At 50.5% G+C, this 18,901-nt stretch overlaps 3 protein-coding genes across 7 annotated transcripts in view; 2 read left to right on the top strand and 1 right to left on the bottom strand.

Moving 5' to 3' along the window:
* Positions 1-2,839, top strand: part of VPS35L (VPS35 endosomal protein sorting factor like) — a 76,958-nt gene extending 74,119 nt beyond the window's left edge. The window contains exons 29-31 of the mRNA XM_074323112.1: positions 612-730; positions 1,727-1,873; positions 2,286-2,839. Coding sequence (XP_074179213.1) covers positions 612-730; positions 1,727-1,873; positions 2,286-2,384 — 365 coding nt within the window. The 3' untranslated portion in view covers positions 2,385-2,839. The remainder of the gene's footprint in view (positions 1-611; positions 731-1,726; positions 1,874-2,285) is intronic.
* A 1,063-nt stretch (positions 2,840-3,902) lies between these two features.
* On the bottom strand, positions 3,903-17,144 carry KNOP1 (lysine rich nucleolar protein 1). Of its 5 annotated transcripts, XR_012493223.1 has the most exons (6): positions 17,003-17,144; positions 14,002-14,912; positions 12,397-12,465; positions 11,762-11,865; positions 8,776-8,853; positions 7,806-7,844 (listed from the first exon to the last, which is right to left on the bottom strand). XR_012493223.1 is itself a non-coding variant. In XM_019751645.2 (5 exons), exons 1-5 carry the CDS (start codon positions 17,142-17,144, stop codon positions 7,533-7,535), a joined length of 1,512 nt encoding a protein of 503 aa, XP_019607204.2. In that variant the 3' UTR covers positions 3,903-7,532. The 5 variants fall into 5 exon arrangements, 4 of the variants coding, with proteins under 4 accessions (XP_019607204.2, XP_019607206.2, XP_074179234.1 ...); XM_019751645.2 differs by lacking the exon at positions 11,762-11,865 and having other exon boundaries at positions 3,903-7,844; XM_019751647.2 differs by lacking the exons at positions 11,762-11,865; positions 17,003-17,144 and adding an exon at positions 16,128-16,951 and having other exon boundaries at positions 3,903-7,844.
* IQCK (IQ motif containing K) overlaps positions 17,143-18,901 on the top strand; it is a 77,513-nt gene continuing 75,754 nt past the window's right edge. Inside the window, exon 1 of the mRNA XM_019751654.2 lies at positions 17,143-17,329. Within this exon, the coding sequence (XP_019607213.2) occupies positions 17,143-17,329 (187 nt within the window). The remainder of the gene's footprint in view (positions 17,330-18,901) is intronic.

Below are 18,901 nucleotides of genomic sequence, written 5' to 3'. Positions count from 1 at the left end.
AGGGAAGGCTGTCCTTCCTGGTCATACTCTAGGGAGTAGTTGTCACAGGAGGTGCCCGAGCGAGTGGGGGACTTTTTAAAGGGCAAGAGACATGATTAGAGGGATTCAAGTTCACGAGCAGAGGGAGCTTTATGGTGCGTTTGAAGAGGAAGGGCCAGGCAGGCAGCTGGGTGCCGTGATTGGCAGTTCAGGCTTTGGAACGGACTTCCCGGGTGTGAATCTTAGCGGGGTCCCCTCTGAGCCCGTTTCCCCATTCGTCAAAGGGAGATGTTAATCTCTTCTTTCATGCTGGTTCTGAGGACTTGCAGTAATGTAATGTGTGGCCAGCACTTAGCCCTGTGGTCAGGCTTGGCAGCTGCTCTGATGGTCAGTATGATTCTCCTTGTCCCCCTCCACCCATGAGCCAGAGGGGACACGACGTCCACGTCCTGGTCTCTAGCTCCGACTGTCCAGAAGGCCAGCTGTTTTCTCTGTGATTCCACAGACCCCCAAGCCCCCTGGGAAATTCTGGCTGTTTCCATTTGCGCTGCCGCAGTTTCCTGCCACGCGGCTCCATCTCCCCGGACAGAATGGCCTTGGTAACGTCTCACCGCTCTGCTTTCTTCCATCAGTCGACTCCAATGACAGCCTCTATGGGGGAGACTCCAAGTTCCTGGCTGAAAACAACAAGCTGTGCGAGACGGTGATGGCGCAGATCCTGGAGCATCTGAAGATCCTGGCCAAGGACGAGGTGGGTGCCATTCGTGGGAAAGCGCCGTGGACCGTGTTTTTAGGTGCCATGTCTGTGTTCAGACAGGCTCACCACCGTGTTCCAGCCGCCTCCATCACGTGCTGTGCAGGCTTGTAGCCCAGGAGCAATAGGCCATGTCGTAGAGGCTTTCTTTTTTTGCATGTTTCTGTCTAGTTTTCCCAGCACCATTTACTGAAGAGACTGTCTTTGCCCCAATGTATAGTCTTGTTTCCTTTGTCATGGACTAATTGACCACATAGGCGTGGGTTTGTTTCTGGGCTCTGTTCTCTTTCACTGATACTACGATTTTTTTGATGACAGTTTGGTATCAGGTAGCATGATAACTCCAATTTTGTTCTTCTTTCTCGAAATTGCTATTTGGAGTCTTCTGTGAGTCCATATAAATTTTAGAATTATTTTAGTTCTGTGGAAAAGGCCCTTGGTATTTTGATAAGGATTGCATTGAATCTGTAGATTGCTTTGGTTACGGACATTTTAATGTTATTCTTCCTATCCATGAACACGGTATATAGCCTTCCATTTATTTGTATCTTCAGTTTCTTCAGTGTCTTATAGTTTTCTAACTACAGATCTTTCACTTCCTTGGTTAAATGTATTCCTAGGAATTTTATTCTTTTTGATGCAAATTTTGTATCCTGCTACTTTACTGAATTCATTCATTGGTCCTAATAGTTTCTTGGTGAAATCTTTACATACAGTATCATGTCATCTACAAACAGTAACAGTTGTAGTCCTTTGTTTCCAAAGCCACGAGGCTTTACACGTATCATCGTATCATCGCATTGGATCCTCACGCACCCTCTGAGCTGCCATCAGCTCATTTTCCCACAGACGAAGAAGCTAGGACTCAGGAGATTGAGCAGCTTGCCCTCCAGAAGATCTGTGGTGGGGCTGGCATTTGAACCCAGGCCTGCATCAACAGTGGGCCGGTCTCGAGCCCCAGCGCCCGACAATAACCTCTCTTTTCTCTTTCAGGCCCTAAAGCGCCAGAGCTCGTTGGGCCTTTCCTTCTTTAACAGTATCTTGGCCCACGGGGACCTGCGCAACAACAGGCTGAATCAGCTCTCAGTCAACCTGTGGCACCTGGCTCAGAGGCATGGCTGTGCGGACACCAGGACCATGGTAAGACCCTCCGAGGGTAGTGACCAGAAACACCAGCCTGCTGGCCAGACACAGCATTGGGCCAGGACCGCATGCCCCTTCTAGAAAAGGGCCAGGCCCACAAGTTTTACAGGATCACTTCCTTGTGCTATGTAGTATTAAAAATTTATTTCCTCAGTGTAGAAACCACACACATTAAAAGATCAGTCATGCCTGGTCACATCCAATTTTTATTGTAAGGGCAATTTGTAATCTAAGAAGTTTTAAAGACTTTGCTTATTTCTTCCCTGCCCTTATCCTTCAAAAGACTTGACCTGTTCTCTGCTAAGAAAAAAACACAAGATCATGATATGGCTGATTTGTTACAGCCTTGGGTTCCAAGGATAGAGAATTGCAAACCAGTAAAGAAATGGATCCTTCTTTTCCCTCCTAGGTGAAAACTCTGGAATACATCAAGAAGCGGAGCAAACAACCAGATATGGGTCATCTGACTGAGCTGGCCCTCAGGCTCCCTCTGCAAACGCGGACCTGAATCGGGGACCTCTCCCCAGGAGCTCTGCTGCCAAGTCCAAAAAGACCTGCGTTTTCAGATTTTATTTTTACACATGTACCATTGGTTTAAGCTTTGGCCTCTACCCAGGATTATTCTGACTGTGAAGTGGGAAAGGTCAGAGCACTAAGGTCCAGTCTCGTTCACTGAGCAGCTGAACGCAAGTCACATCTTTCTCTGTGGCGTCTTTAATTGAAAAAAGAACCGTGCAAAGCGCTTTTTTAAAAGCTACTGTTTTCCTCTCCCTATTGCAAGGATCTCAAGTCTGGAATTAAATGTTGCCTGCACCACCTTGGAGCATTTATAAAAGGCAGATGGCTCAAATAATTCCTTTTTCTATCAAAAAGCAGCTCTTGACTAGCCTTAGAATATATCCTGTGACAGAATAAACCTGAAGCAACTATATCCTACAATAGAATAAACCTCCTGAAGGAGTATTTATGTTCATGGCTGTTCATTTAATTACCCCCGATTCTCTTCAGAAGAGAATGTTATCGCAACATATTGTCTGGTTTGCTGTGCAGCCATATTTCTAGACAGCATGGGATTCTGTCTATGTTTCTTACCACCAGTTTGATGGAATCTGATTGTTATTACTGATGAGCTTCCACTGACATTTTATTTTGAATCAGTAAGAACATTAATAGTGATTGGCAGGGACGCCAGCCTAGAACCCTTTGTTCAGGAAAATGCATCCAAGTTGTAGAATAAAACTGCCCCCAACTATTGTACTACTGGAAGGTATACAGTAGACAGAGATCACATTTCATCTCTACCTGCCCTATGAAATGCATGATTACAGTTCACACGTTAATCTCAGTAAAAGTGCCTAAGATAATTTTTGAAGATAAATTTATGTGAACTAATTTTTTTAAAAAAGATTTTATTGGGGAAGGGGAACAGGACTTTATTGGGGGAACAGTGTGTACTTCCAGGACTTTTTTCCAAGTCAAGTTGTTGTCCTTTCAATCTTAGTTGTGGAGGGCGCAGCTCAGCTCCAGGTCCAGCTGCCGTTGCTAGTTGCAGGGGGCACAGCCCACCATCCCTTGCGGGAATCAAACTGGCAACCCTGTGACCGAGAGGACTCGCTCCAACCGAGCCATCCGGGAGCTCAACGGCAGCTCAGCTTAAGGTGCCATGTTCGATCTTAGTTTCAGGGGGCAGAGCCCACCATCCCTTGCGGGACTCGAGGAATTGAACTGGCAACCTTGTGGTTGAGAGCCCACTGGCCCATGTGGGAATCAAACTAGCAGCCTTCGGCGTTAGGAGCCAGGGAGCTCTAACCGCTCGAGCCACCAGGCCGGCCCCTATGTGAACTAATGTTTTAACCGAATAGTTTAGGACCAAGAATGTGCTATACCTTTTCTGGCCAATTTAAGTGACATCCCCTCACCCAAGGAATTCTGTTGAGAAACACCTCCATGGAAGAGTGGCAGGTACCAAAGAATGTCCCTTTACTGAAAACATGCAGAAATTCAGAGGGCGTGGTGACACGGCTCAGATATTCCCAAGTGGCCTTTATTTCACAAAATGTTTTCCAATACCACTTTTACTGTGTCATACTATTTAAATGAAAACAAAAGAAATTGGCAAATTCACCAATTATGTGCTTTAAAGTAATTTCTTCTGCTTTGAGGCTGTACACATCAGATGGCATTAGTTCCCACGCCTAAGTCAGTGAATTCTAAACGTTATTCCATTCACCTGAACTTGGAGGTTCATATTAGGTCGGGTAGACATACACCAAAGGAGCTTCTGCAACATGTCACCTGGCCAGGCAGCAGCTTAGATTTCCTATGCTCTTGTGTGGTTCTTCCCAACCCAATTACTAAAGCAGTTAGCCCGTCTCTGGAAACCACGGCCTACACGGAAAGCAGCCTACTCGCATCACATAGGATGGGATGGAAACAATAAAAAAATCCAAGAATTCTAGGAAATAAGGTAAAACTTCTGCATAAGACCTATATTCATTTTCTGTCGCTGCTTTAACAAATGACCACAAATTTAGTGGTTTGAAACAATACGATTTTATCACCGTCCAGTTCTGCTGGCCGGAAGTCCAGCTGGTCCCAGTGGACTCACCTTCAGAGTGAAGGTGTCAGCAGGGTGGCTTCTTCCTGGAGGCTCACAGGAGAATCCATTTCCTGGCCTCTCCCAGCTTCTAGAAGCTGCCTGCATTCCTTGGATTGTGGTCCTTTCCTCCACCTTCAAAACCAGCAACAGCTTGTGGAGTCTCTTCCAAGTCTCTTAGACTCGACTTCCTCTTCTACATTTAAGGACCCTTGCGGTTCGACTGGGCCGACCCACATAACCTGGGACCTTAACTCCATCTGCCCCCCCTAAACTCCCTCTTGTTTTGTATCCTAGCATATTCACAGGTTCCGGTCATCAGGACATGGACATCTTTGGGGGGCATTCTGCCAGTCGTGAACCTGAACAGTTGTTAAGTTTATAGAGCTGAGTACGCAATTTATTTTAGGGGAGAACTGTGTCTCTTTGGGAAATAGTTTGGATGGGCCGGTTTAGTTGTGTGTGGAAAGGTGGCCACAGGACAGGGCCCAGTGGACTAAGGCAGAAACGGCAGGGACCATGAAATAAAGTGGTTACGAATCATGAGGTTTGGGGGACAGCGGACAGGGGCAACAGGGAGGAGGGAAGGACCTTACCATACGAAGAGGGTCAGTCAGTGAGAAGGGCTGAGGGAGAACAAGTCTGAGAAGAGGGCTGTTAAATATTCAGCTAAGACCTCGGCCACGGTAAATGCCAGGCCTCCCTTTCCCCCTTCCCAGATCTGAGTAAAAAATCCAAAACCTTGTTCCAATGGAAACAGGCTGTGTTCTACATGGAGTCCAGACTGAAAGGGATCATGGAAATCACACCATAAAAACTTGCAGACAGGTCGAGGAGGGGCCTGGGTGGCTCAAGGCAACTGGTTCGATTTCCAGAGGACAGGAGCTCAGCTGTCACCAGAAGCTGAGACAGGAAGGCCTCCCAGGACAGGGCCCTGCTATGTGAGTGACGGCGGTCTGCAGACAACAGCGGCAGAGATGAGGTTAAGTCCATTCTGGGGACACGGGCATCTTGCCGTCCTGGCTGCTCAACCTTCTTTGGCTAGACTGTGCTTCAGGAACGGACTTGAATAAACCTTCCCTCGAGCAAGGGGATCACGTCAGCCAACGGTGATACAGTGAGTTCCAAAGTCAAACCCTATGACACAGACCACTTATACCACACGGCAGGAGGGAAAGGCCTGACCATCACACCCTAATGAGCGCTATCACTGTGGGGACCAGTCGGGGAACAAGCCATCATCCACTCGCCAGAAGCACCCGAGATGGCAGACCACACACAATCCTTCCTGACGAGCCCAAACGCAAGTGTGATGTCTCGGCAAGATCAGAACGAGTAGAGAACAGGTAGTTCCCGTTGACACGGGATGGATTCCTGTAGTTCACGGCCAGGAGATTTCCTCCCGTTAGAGGAGCAGCTGCCCCGAAGGAGCTCACTCCAAATGCAGAACTTTCCCTTCGAGGTGTTTGGATGGCCTATTCCATTACGTATCTCAAGGCTGAATCCACGCAAGGCCAGGTTCTGAGGGAAGTGGCCCACCCCAGCCGCTGAGAGCGGCACTGTAGGACTCGTGACCTGGCCAACGCTCGCTGGTCATGGCCCAGGCAGGCCGGCCTCACCTGCCCAGCGGGGCAGTCAGTGGTGGGCGCCATGTTTGTCTCGTTAGCATCTGCTCCTTACTTTTTCTCACCGGCCTGAGCAGAATCTTCCTTCCACCAGGGGCTGGTTCAGGAATGGGCATGAGTTAGGACGAACGGTCTCTTGAGGGGCTTCTGGAAGCTTCCTTGAACCACACGGTTTTATTTCCTCCTTTGGAATGTCCTAGTGTCTTGGTAAGCTGCCTGGAATGGCTATGGCCATCTTTCCACCAGCCTGATGAAGCCAACACAGGATGAGGGAGCAAAGGAAGAGGCTGCTTCCTCGGGGTTGTTGTATGAACCCTGACACCAGGACTTCCTGCCTGAGGTGGGACGTCTGACGGAGGCTTTCAGGCCAAATGATGTGAAAATGTCCCAGTCACACCCTGTAGTCTGGGAAGCAAAATGCTAGGTGGAGAGAAGGTGGTCACGTGTCACTCGGGTGGCTGTACCTAGTGAGGCTGGCTGTAGAGTCCACGCTTGGAAACATTGTCACCATGGCTGATGAGGCAACTTCCTGTGTCATCCCCATGTGTCTGCTCCTGGCATTCAGCCTCCACCACAGAAGTCACCTGGGATTCTCTTCCGTGTGATGGTAAAGAATCCAACAAACACATCCCTGGGAATTTGCCAGTGGGTCCTACATAGGACTAACCGCTATCTAAAATGCCTCGTTCAGAATCTAGTTACAGCAGAGAAGAAATCCAGGCTCAGCACTGAGGATGGCAGGCAGGCAGCTGGAAAAGGCAAGACTGGATCAGAGACATTTCTCTGCAGCAGAGGAAGCTCAGCCACAGTTGCTTTATTGCAGTTCAGACACCTCTGCCTGCAGCTACTCTGAGCTGGGAAAGGAAAATAAGCCTGCGGTTCCCGTTTATCATTCATTCCACTTCCGGTTTGTGATTTAGACGTGTAATGAACTTCTGTTCCTTCAGTCAGAAGACCTTTTAATCCCGTGAGTATTCCAGTTGAAATTCTCAAGGGGGACATTCAGAGCCGTGAACAGTGACGTAGGGCTTGAGGTATGAAAGGACACTTGGCACTTACTGGTTGGGTGACCCTGGGCAATGTAATGACTTCATCCCTGCACCTCAGTTTCCTCACCTGTAAGATGGGGATAATAACAGCACCTATTTCATAATTAAGAAGATGAAGTACATTAATGCAAGGAAAACACTTCAGTCAGTGTGTGTCTGGCACATACGCCGTACTCAACAAATGTTAGCTGTCATTATTTACACAGTGACGTCTTCAAAAGGGGATGTAAAGCTTAACGCAGAGAACAGTCGATTTGAGCCACTCATGCTCCCGTGGCTCCCGAAACATGAGCTGCCCCCACCTCAGGTCGACTGTCAGATGGCTTTCCTCTGCATAACTGAACAAAAGCAATTTTGGCTCTTTTGGGGGGACAAACCAGGCGAGTTTAGTCTTCAAACTTGATTGACCTGGAAGCATTCCTGTCGATATAAAAGACTTTGTTTGGGGCGGAGGAGAAGCCGAGGCCGGCCCCCCGGCGGTACTTCCAGCTCGCGGCCCGCTCGTAGTCCTGCTGCAAGCTCTGCTGCAGGCCGTCGGCCGCCGCCTTGCTGAGCGCCATGTTGGGCCTTCCGGCCGTGTGAGGGGGGCGGCGGGGCGCAGGGGACAGATTTTTAAAGCCACCCATAAGTTTGAGAAATTTCAGTTTCTGTTCCTCGTTTTCAAAACCAGCAGTATCCCACTGGCCAAACTGAGTGCCCTGTGTGAAGAGAGCAAAGGTGGTTATCCGCCTGGTTGCCAACCCTTTCCTTTCCCCGACCCCAAGCGCCCCAGGGAGGACCCAGCTGACGGGATGCTTGCTCTGTCCCAGGCGCAATGCTCATGAGCACCGTGTTCTTCTTCTGACAAGAGCCCTCTGAGGGACGCTGTGATGCCCGTTTTCCTGAGCAGGAAACGGAGGCGGCGTTCTGCTCAACGGGGGCACAAGCCTCATCGGAGACCTGGCTGCAATTCCATCTCAGGTCTGGCCAGCGCCCGAGCCCTCCTTTTACACGTCGAGCTGCCCATCTGCTTTACTCCTCCTCCCCTAACTCATGGCAAACAGCACGGCACACGTCCCCACCAGGCTGGCCACCATGGCATGGCATACCTCACCTCACCTCACCTCACCTCTCCAGCTGGCCAAGCAACCATCAGCCTACAGCTTCTGTCACAAGGTGGAGGAGGGCGAGTGGGAATCTGAAATGCATGTCTCCTCCCAGAAGCACCACATTTTATAGCAGGAAGGGAGTGGAGGCCAAGAGGTAAACGGTCATGCAGCCAAGTCCGAAGCCGAGCCAGAGCAGGAACTTGGGGTTCCTGATTCCTACCACCCGTGCACAGATCACCCATATTCAAGAAAATGCAAGAGCGCCCCTCAGAGCAATGGGCTAAGCAAGGACCCCTTCTTGGGAGAGGTAAGAAACCCAGCTCCCCAAGATGATGACTGAAGTCACACAGACGAGGGTTAAGAAGGAAATTAGCTCAGGACAAATTCTGTGGTGGATGGTGGAGGAAGCCAGCGGGCCAGCGGGGGCCGCCTCCAGGGCCTGGGCTAACTAGGTCACCCTCACCCTGCTGCTCATGCTGCGAGGGGCAGGGGCCCGGGATGCCAAGGGCACCGCCTTCAAGAGCTCCAGCACCAAACTTACTGTCCACTTCCTGGTTTCAGAAGCTTCCGTTTTGCCCGACTCGCGATCGATCTCTTCTTGCAAGGCCTTTCGCCTCACCTGAGTAAGGGTGAGGAAAGAAACAGTTAGATGGGAGGGGGTGGGAGGAAAGGGAAGGACTGAGAAGTACAAGTCGTTTGTACAAAGCAGTCATGGGGTGTAAGGAACACAGTCAGTAACATTGTAATAACTAGGTATGGTGTCAGATGGGTACTAGATTTATTGGGGTGATAGGTGGCAGGGGTTTGGGGGGTGGGTGAAAAAGGTGAAGGGATTAAGTACACATTGGTAGTTACAAAATAGTCATGGGGATGTAAAGCACAGCACAGGGAATAGAGTCAATTATAACTATGTATAGTGCTAGGTGGGTACTAGGCTAGTCAGGGGGGATCATTTCTTACAGTATGTAAATGTATAACCACTATGCTGTACACCTAAAATTAATATAAAATAATACTGAATGTCAACTGTAATTGACAAATTTAAAAAGGGGGAAAAGGTGAAGGGGAGTAAGAGATTCAAATATCCAGGTATAAAACAAGTAAGTCGTGGGGATGTAATGTACAGCATAGGGAATATAGTCAATAATATTGTGATAACACGGTACAGTGTCAGATGGTTGCTGGGCTTATCATGGTGACCACTTCTTTAGGTATTTAAATGTTGAATAACTATGCTGTACCCCTGAAACTAATATAACATTGTATGTTAGCTATATTTTTAATAAAAATCTTAAAAAGAAAAAAATGTTACAACAACTAGTATAGTGTCAGGTGGATAATGGACTAATTGGGGGGTTCACTGCATAAATTATAAACTGTCTAGCCGTTAGGATGTTCAACTGAAACTAATACAAAATAATATTGAATGTCAACTGTAACTGAAAAACATAATTTAAAAACAAGAAATGAAAGAGGAGAGATTACAACTGACACTACAAAAATAGGAATAGAAAGGAATACTATGAACATTTATATGCCAACAAATTGGAGAATCTAAAAGAAATGGAAAAATTCCTAGAAACAGTTTTCCAAGGCTACATCAGGAGGAAACTGAACATTTGAACAAATGGATTCTAGTACTGAAATCGAATTTACTCCCAACAAAAGAACGTCGTGGACCAGACAGCTTCACAGGTGAATTCTACCAAACATTCAAGAAAGAATTAATACCTACCCCTCTCAAACTATTCCAAAAAACTGAAGAGAAAAGGCTCTATAACTCGTCTTACGAGGCCAGCATTTTTCTAGTACCAAAACCATACAAACACACAACAAAATAAGAAAATTACTGGCCAACATCCCTGATGAACATAAGTGCAAACCTCAAAAAAATTATCAGCAAATGGAATTCAGCAGTATGTCAAAAAGATCATACACCATGACCAAGTGGGATTTAGTCCAGGGATACAGGGATGGTTCAGTATCCACAAATCAATTAACATGATACATCACAGAAACAAAATGAAGCATAAAAATCATATGACTATATCAATAGATGCAGAAAAAGTATCTGACAAAATCCAGCATCCATTTATGCTAAAAACCCTCAGCAAAGTGGGAATACGGGGAAAATACCTCAACATATAAAGGCCATGTAAGACAAATCCACAGCTAACATCATACTCCACAGTGAAAACCTTGAAGACCAGGACGTCCACTTTCACCACTTTTAATCAACACAGTATTGGGAGTCCTAGACATGGCAATGACAGATAAAAGAAATACGACATAAGAAAAAATAAGAATTAAAAGAAAAATAAAGGCATCCAAATTGGAAAGGAAGAAGTAAAACCATCATTTGCAGATGACATGATACTCTATGTAGAGAACCCTAAAGATTTCACCAAAAAACTTAGAATTAATAAGTGAATTCGGTCAAGTGGCAGGCTATAAAATTAATATTCAGAAACTGGTTGTGTTTTATACCAGTAACAAACTATCAGAAAGAGAAATTAAGAAAACAATCGCATTTACAATTGCATCAACAAGAATAAAATACCTAGGAATAAAGTTAGCCAAGGAGGTAAAGACCTGTATTTGGAAACCTACAAGACACTGAAAAAATTGAAGATACAAACAAATGGAAACATATACCACGCTCACAGATAGGAAGAATTAATATTGTTAAAATGTCCACACTACCCAAAGCAATCTATAGATTCAATGCAATCAGAACTAGTACAAATAATCTTAAAATTCATATGGAACTACAAAAGACCTGAATAGCCACAGTAAACTTAAGAACAAAGTTGTAAGTCTCATGCTACCTGATAAACTATACTACCAGCCTACAATAATCAAAACAGCATGGTACTGGCATAAAAACAGACACATAGATCAGAGGAACAGAATGGAGAGCACAGAAATAAACCCACGCCTATGTGGTCATCCAAACTGTGACAAAGGAGGCAAGAATATAAAAATGGAGTAAAGACAGCCTCTTCAATAAATGATATTGGAAAAACTGGATAACATACAAATTGAAACCAGACCACTTTCTTACACCATAAACGAAAATAAACTCAAAATGGATAAAAGATGTAAATGTTAAGACCTGAAACCATAAAACGCCTACAAGAAAACATAGGTGGTATACTCTTTGACATCAGTCTTAGCCATACTTTTTTTTAGATATGTCTTCTTGGGAAACAAAAGAAAAAATAAACGGGACTAAATCAAACTAAAGTTTTGTACAGCAAAGGAAACCGTCAACAAACAAAGCCAACCAACTGAATGGGGGAACATACTTGCCAGTGAGACATCTGATGAAGAGTTAATCCAAAACACATAAACAACTCATACAACTCAACACCGAAAGAGAAACAATCCAATGAAAAAATGGGCAGATGACCTGAAGAGACATTTCTCCAAAGAAGACATACAGATGGCCAATAGACATATATGTTCAACATGACTAATCATCAGAGAAAAGCACATTAAAACCACAATGAAATACCACCTCACACCTACTACAATGGCGTCATCCATAAATCAACAAACAAGTGCTGGCGAGGATGTGGAGAAAAGAGCCCTCGTGCACTGTTGGTGGGATTGCAGATTGGTGCAGCCACTGTGGAAAACAGTACAGAGATTCCTCAAAAACATTAAAAACGGAACTACCTTCTGACCCAGCATCTGTGTCTTCACCTACACAGGGTCAGTGAGGTTAGTGACTGCCCCAGGTCACCTCGCTAGTGACGGTCAAAGGCCGCCCTGTATGGTTCCTATGCTGTCCAGTTCCCACACGGGACGTGTTTCCCAGGGCATCCGGCACCACATAAACAGCAGCTGGTCCAACACAACCCCTTCTCTAAATGGTCCTGAATTGAGGCCAAGAGGTGGCAAGTGGACCTGGCTGGGCATGTGTTCCCCACCCAGGCTTCAGGTCTCGGGAACATTCTCCCCACTTGCCCTGCAGTGGTTATGGGGAGCAGAGCCTCAGCCTGGGGCTCTGAATGACCAGAGGACCCTCAGGCCAACACTGTGAGGTTGAAGGGGTCTTCCAGCAGGAAGTGGGGATGGACATGGGCTGTGGATGCGGCCTGGTGGCCCTCAGAGCCCAGGGTGCTTCTGCGACCAGGCTCCCGGGACCTGGGCCTACCTGGTCTATATGTGCCTCGTCCATGTTTCCTTTCTTCTCCAGCACCACCTCGAGGTCCGTGTCGGGCTCCTGCGCAGGACAGCAAAGGGTAAGAGCCGGGCACGTGCGGCCTGTGCCCCGCAGCCCTGCGGGTGCAATCGCGAGAGGCCAGAAAAGTCCCAAGGTCCCAGCACCACCCAACCCGTCACCCACAAAACTCAAGCTGTGAGGTGAAGTGACTGTCATGAAGTCACCCCACGGCTCAGGGCAGGGCTGACGTTAACTCAGGTCTCTTGACTCAGGCCAGGTGCACAGGCTTTCCTGCCACACCAGTCACCTGGCCTTCCAGGGTGACACCAAATCAGCAAGAAGAGAGGCCAAGGGCCCTGCTGATGTGGGGGGCGGGCGTGGGAGGCGCCGGCAGGGGCTGGGGAATGCAAAGGTGGGCTCAGCCCTCATGGGGGTTGAGGGGCTACCCGCAAACCCGAACCGACCCAGTTCTCTCCTCCACACTGCCCACCCCCAGGTGCTGGTCGCCACCTTCTCTCCTGCCTCCCCACCCCCCAGACCTGGTCCACTCCACACAGCAGCTCAGGTGAGAGCTTTAAAAACCCAATCGGAACCTGTTGCACACCTTAAACTTACACAATGTTATGCCAGTTATATCTCAAGAAAAACAAAACAAAGATCACGTCACCCCTCTCCCCAAAACCCTCCAGGGGCTCCCACCTTGTTTTAGACAAAAATCCAGATTTCTGTGGCCTCTGGTCTGTCACTGATGGGGCCCCCGGCTCCCGTAGCTCCTGCCACCCCAGCCTCCTTGCTCCTGCCCGGGCCCCTGCACCTCCTGCTCCATCCGGGTCCCTCACATCTCGGTTCCCACGGGGTGTCCTCACTGGGCCTGTCCTGACCCTATTTGCACGGGCCACGCTCTCCCTGGCTTCAGCCCGAGGGACCCTCGGCCGGCCACCTGCCCCTTGTCCTGCAGTATTGACAACTGCCACGTCACACATCCCTGGATGGCTCTGTTTCCTCCCATCACCCTCCCGGACCCTGAAGATGGGCAGGCATTTCCTGACTCAGTGGCTGCGCTGAGCGGCAGAGTCCCCATCCCAGGGTGTTAAGCAGAGGGGACCGACCACCTTTCCCTGGGCTCATGGCAGAAGGGATTCTAGATTCTGATGGGCGTTCGCTCCACAACTTTTGGGGTTCCTGCCAGGCCCTCAGAGTTTCTGGATGAAGGAGGAGCGATCCAGTGGGATCAAGTCTAATGGACCAGGGCAAAGCTGGGTCAAACCCAGGAACCAGAACTGCCTCTCGTAGCCCCCCACCCCACCCCCCAGTCACATCTGGCCAAGCCGAGCACAGGCCACACACGTGTCCTGAGGACCGGGTTCTGGGGACTCGTCCTTCAGGTGGCATTCACTGAGGCGCAGCCCCCAGTAAGTGCTAGGCAGCTGTCAGCTTTTCCAGTTACATGTGTCTGTACATCCCTCTTCGGGCTGAAGTCAGTTTAATCGGGGTTCGGGCAGCTAAAAAGTTGAGTTGCGAGCGCACACACACATATGCTCCTAACTGCGCCCCTTCTTCTCCCAAAGCAGAGTCAACTTCTGAAGGCAAGCCTACCTCCTCGCTCGCTTCTACTTTGCTCTCCTTCCTCTTCTTTTTCTTCCTCAGAGCTGGCTCCTCTGTGCCTGGCAGCTCTGCCTTTTTCTTGGATTTCATTTTCTTCTTCGCGGGGGCTCTGGGGCCATCTCCGATGGGGATGTATTCTGAAGCCTCCACTTTGACGGCCTTCTTTTTTTTACTTCCTTTCCTAGGGCTGCTGTCCACAGACCTGCAGGGCTCGGGGTGGCCTTGGGGGGTGTCTCCCTCCTGGTGGATCTTCTTTTTCTTCTTCTTCTTTGCGTTGGGTTCCCGGGGGCTCCCCTGCTTCCGTTTCTGCCCCAAGGCGGCCAGCTCCTGGCCACCCTTCCCCACTGAGCAAGCGTGCAGGGCACCCCCAGCCTCACAGAACCAAGGGTCCTGGGCTGAGGCTGCGGCCTCCTGGGCCTTTTTCTCCTTCTTGTGTTTTTTGAGCTTCTTGCCAACTCTGGTCACCTCCTCACCTTGTCTGGGGTCTGGGGAGGTCTTTACCCTCGAACCCGGGGACGTGGCCAGAGACCACAAGGACTGCTTGTTTTTCTTCTCCCTGCAGAGGGACTCAGACGGCCCCCAAGGCTGCTTCCCGGGGCCAGGCGACTCCTCTGTCTGCCGGGCACAGGCTGTGGTCTCAGCGTCTGGATGCTCCCTGCAGACCGTGCTGTGGCCTTTCTTTTTCTTCTTTTGCTTCACCAGAGGCATCTTGTGTGCCTGCCCTTGAACCCCACTCTTTGAAGGGGATATGGCTCTTGGGGGACAGACCTCAGAGAAATCATTGTCACTGTTTAACACCGAGTACTGAGTCTCTGGTTCTTTGACCGCCTTCTTCTTCTTCTTCTTCTTTTTCTCAGGGAGCCCAAAGCCAAGGTCCTCTTCATGGGTCTTGGTGATCATTCCTGAAAATAGAAATGGTACAAGTTACCCCCACGGCAAGCCACCCTGTGTAGGTATGGCCAAGAGCCACGTTTCCTTGAGTGGATGGTCTAAAATGCTAGGGAATGGGACAATGCGGAACAAAGTGAAATATGATCAATGTAGAATGGAGTTAGCATTCAGACAGCCCCAGGTTCAAATCCAAACTACTCTCTCACCTTAAGTCAATCACCTAACCTCCCAGAGCCTTAATTTCGCCATCTGGAAAATGGGATAATACCACTTCCTTCTCAAAGGGCTGTTGGAAAGAATAAACACGATAATCCACGGAAAGTGCTTGCTCCATGTGGACTCCTTTTCCTAACCCGATTCCTCACTTCTTTAAGCCTAGTCACTGAGGGTACGACTGCAGTTATGCCAGACTGAGCAGACACTGTCTTCAGGGGCTCACCTTTTACTGTGCAGGGGACAGAAACCCTGAGCTCCGCCCTCACCAGTTCCCACCAGAGGCAGTCAGTGTGGCACAATTACCTGTCACCTTGGCTCATCCAAACAGCTCTTCTGCTTTGTGTCTGGAAATTAATCCCCCCCACCGCACCCCGATGACTTACTCTCCTAATTACTGTCCCACGTAATGAGAGCAGCAGCGAGGCAGGGTGAGAGGAGCTAGGGCTGAAAACACCCGGTTCAAGTGGTGACTGATACCGTCTTGCCGCACAGCTGTTGGCTTCTCCAGGCCTCAGTTTCCCCACCCATCAAAGGGATTGAAACAAATCGGGGGGTGGAAGGTGAGGGGAGAAGGATGAGGACATCCAGCCTGCAAGCCTGTTTTTAAACATTCAAATAAATTGCTAACATTTAATGATTGGATATGCCACATAGCAACTTAGGACACTTTTTTTTTGGAAACTATCAGGGAGGCACCTTTGAGAAGGGGCAGGGCCTGCAAGTACCTTTCAGCTTCCAGCTGGGCTACTTCTGTCACCAGCCCAGTTCCTGCTGCTCCCTGGACTAGATGACACGGAGACACCCAAGGGATCTCCCGGGACGTCTGGACAGTGGCAGGGAAAGGTCAGGAGCTTCTCCATCCTGCAGCTCCCCCCAGCCTCAGAGTCCAGGGGTCCACACTGGACCTGCCTAACTCTTAGCAGCTTCAGAGGGCCAGGCCAGGCCTGCGGTGGAGCTAAAGCGCGTTGTCACTCGCTCCAAGTACATCAGGACAATGGAGGTTGTCCAACCTGGTCTATCCGTTGTCAGGAAACTTTCTGAGGAACGGTTTTCCAGCGTGAGCAACTGCAGGATGGTGGTGCTACTCCGTGAGACAAAGGAACCGAAAGCGGGTGGTGGGGCTGGGGGACACACTGGCTTGAACAGATGCCTTGAGATGTCCCAGTGGAGACGGGCAATGGCTCTGAGGCCCGGGGGTGACTGAGCTGACGAGGGACTATTTAGGAATATATGGGTGGTAATTCAGGGTTGAACAGAAAGAGCGGGGGAAGGAACTTGAGGGGATACTGACATTGACACGGGTGGGCAGAGGAAGAGGGGCTTGCAAAGGTGAGGGAGAAGGTGCAAATCTGGCGCGAGTGGAGTCAAGAAAGAGGCAGAGAGTGGGGGAGGGGTCAGGAGACGTGACAGGAACAAAGAAGCGGGGGGGGGGGTGTCAACTGAACCCCCTTCTCGCCCATGGCCGCCTCCTGAGCACGGAAGCGCGTGTCTTCAACGCTGCGACCCCAAATGTGTTCCCTCCTTCGGGCTCGCACACTCAGGGGCGGAGACTTTCACTCCCGGGCCGTGGGCGGCCGAGGGGCACCGGGGACCGGGAACCAGCCCGCAGGCCTTCGGGGCGCGTGGTCTGCAGCGCGGCCCCGGCGTCCCACGGCCGCTGCGGGATCGTCAGCGGGAAGCAAGGGACCCAGGGAGCGAGGCGGGTCCCTCCAAGGCTCCGTCGCGCCAAAGCTGCCGCACAAACCCCGGGCGGGATGACGCGGGGGGCCCGGGACCAGCCCCGAGGGGAGAACCTCGCCGGGCGAGCGCACGCCGGAGACCGGGTCCCCGTCTGCACACCCCTCGCAGCACCCCGTCCCCGCGATGTCGCGTCGCCCGCACTCACCTGCAGGCCAAACTTCTCCGCCTCCACGTGAGACCCCGCTCCGCCGTGACCCGGAAGTACGTCTCCAGACGCTGGCCCGCCCCCACGAGTTCCGGCTTCTTCCGGGTCGCGGCCGCGCGGTTGCCGTGGAAACCGAGGCCATGGCGGCGCCGGGGCTGCCGGGCGGCCGCACCGCCCCGCCTGAGGAGCGCGCCAGCTCCGGAGAGTCGTCTGTCACCCCCAGGACGCCAGTGCCCACTGTGTCCCCCGTGTCCCCCGAGCAGCCCGTGTCGCCGGGGCAGGTTGCGGAGCCTTCGGGCAGGAACCTGTGGGAGCAGGTCTGCGAGGGTAGGCGGCTCGGGCGCGCGTGGGGCGCGGGTCTCGGGCGTCCCGGCGGGGGCCGCGTGTGGGGGCGCCCCCTGTGCGCCAGGCGGCTGACGTGCGAGGCCACCTGGCTGACCCGCCCAGCTCCCCATTTTACGGACGGGGAAACTGAGGCTCCGAGAGGCGGGGCGGAGGTTATGGGGCGCGGCCTCCGACCTTGACCCGTGGTCAGGGCACAGGCTGGGGGAGGTGAGGGAAGGGGAAGTAGAAGGAGCAGGTGGGGTGGACCCCCGGTGCTCCGGCCTCCGTTAGTGAACAGGAAAGAAGCGACGGGGCGCCGATGGGGAGCTCGGTGCAAACGTGGGTTCCCAGGACCCGCACACAGAGCCTGACGGGTGCAGGGAATTTGCACTTGCACTGAGCAGCCAGGTGACTCTGATGGTGATGGCTGAGCAAGCGTGGGCTAGAGAGACGTGGGTTTCAACTCCTCTCCGCTTCTAACCTTCCCTGAAGCTCTGCAAACGGATCCACACCTTCTTTTGTGGCCCTGCACATACATACCCTGGGTGCTGAGGCCCAATGAAAAACACTCCACCTACGCTGGACACGTTCTTGAATTTGTTACCCTCTCTGCAAAGCACCATAGTGACGCACCTGGTTTATGGTGCTGGCAGGATGCACTTGTAAATAGTTGCAGACAGTACTTAGCAAATTGCCCCATTTAACAGCAAGAGCTTAACAGGGGTTAGCTCTTCAGAAGTAACGCTGGGTGGCTCTTGTTTTCCTCCCCCAGACTGTAAGCTCCTCGAGGTCAAGGCGACCATCACTGCCTCAGGTGCCTGAAACAGAACTGCCCCGTAGAACTTTCAAATATAATCGCCACTAGCTGCGTAAAGCAATGTGGTGAGTGCAGCTTTGGACTGAATTTTTGATTTTACTTAATTTTAATAAACTTAGATAGCCACCTGTGGCTAGTGGCTGTTGTGTGGGACAGTGCAGGGCGGCATGTTTGTGGAACGGGAAAAAGAATGAATGCAGCAGTATGTGGGTCCAGGTGGAGGGAGGGAGAGAGAGATGAGTTGGGAGAAGTGGGAAATACAGAGGAGAAAGAGACTAGTGGACTCGGAGTTCATAGATACCTTCAAAGGCCATCCGTTCCAACTGCTATCCAGTGTTTGAATTCTGTCTCCAAGCATTACATCGCGCTACATCCATAAAAACCTGTTTCGTCTTGTAACTCGTACTCTTTGGTCCTTTGCCTCCTTGGTGCTGTGACCCAAAGTGCCAATGGTCGAGTTACCATCAAGAATCCACTCAAATATTCGAAGGTTGCTATCGTGGCTCTTTTCCTCACAGCTTTCAGTTCGCCAAGCCAAACAGCTCTTCCTCATACAGTTTGCGAGTGGTGTCTTGTTGGAGAAACCGCTCAGCCTCAGCTGTAAGAGAGGAATAATCCTTGTACCTACGTCCCAGGGCTGATGTGAGGACCCAGTAAGACAGTGAATGCAAAGGGCCCCAGTGAAATGGCCGGCATTCAGAAAGGGCTTGATACGTATTGGTCATTGATGACAGAGAACCATGCTTTGCATTGTATTT

This window comes from Rhinolophus sinicus, linkage group LG18 (genome assembly GCF_036562045.2).
Source record: "Rhinolophus sinicus isolate RSC01 linkage group LG18, ASM3656204v1, whole genome shotgun sequence".
Lineage (NCBI taxonomy): Eukaryota > Metazoa > Chordata > Mammalia > Chiroptera > Rhinolophidae > Rhinolophus > Rhinolophus sinicus.
This window is presented reverse-complemented; position numbering and strand designations above follow the sequence as displayed.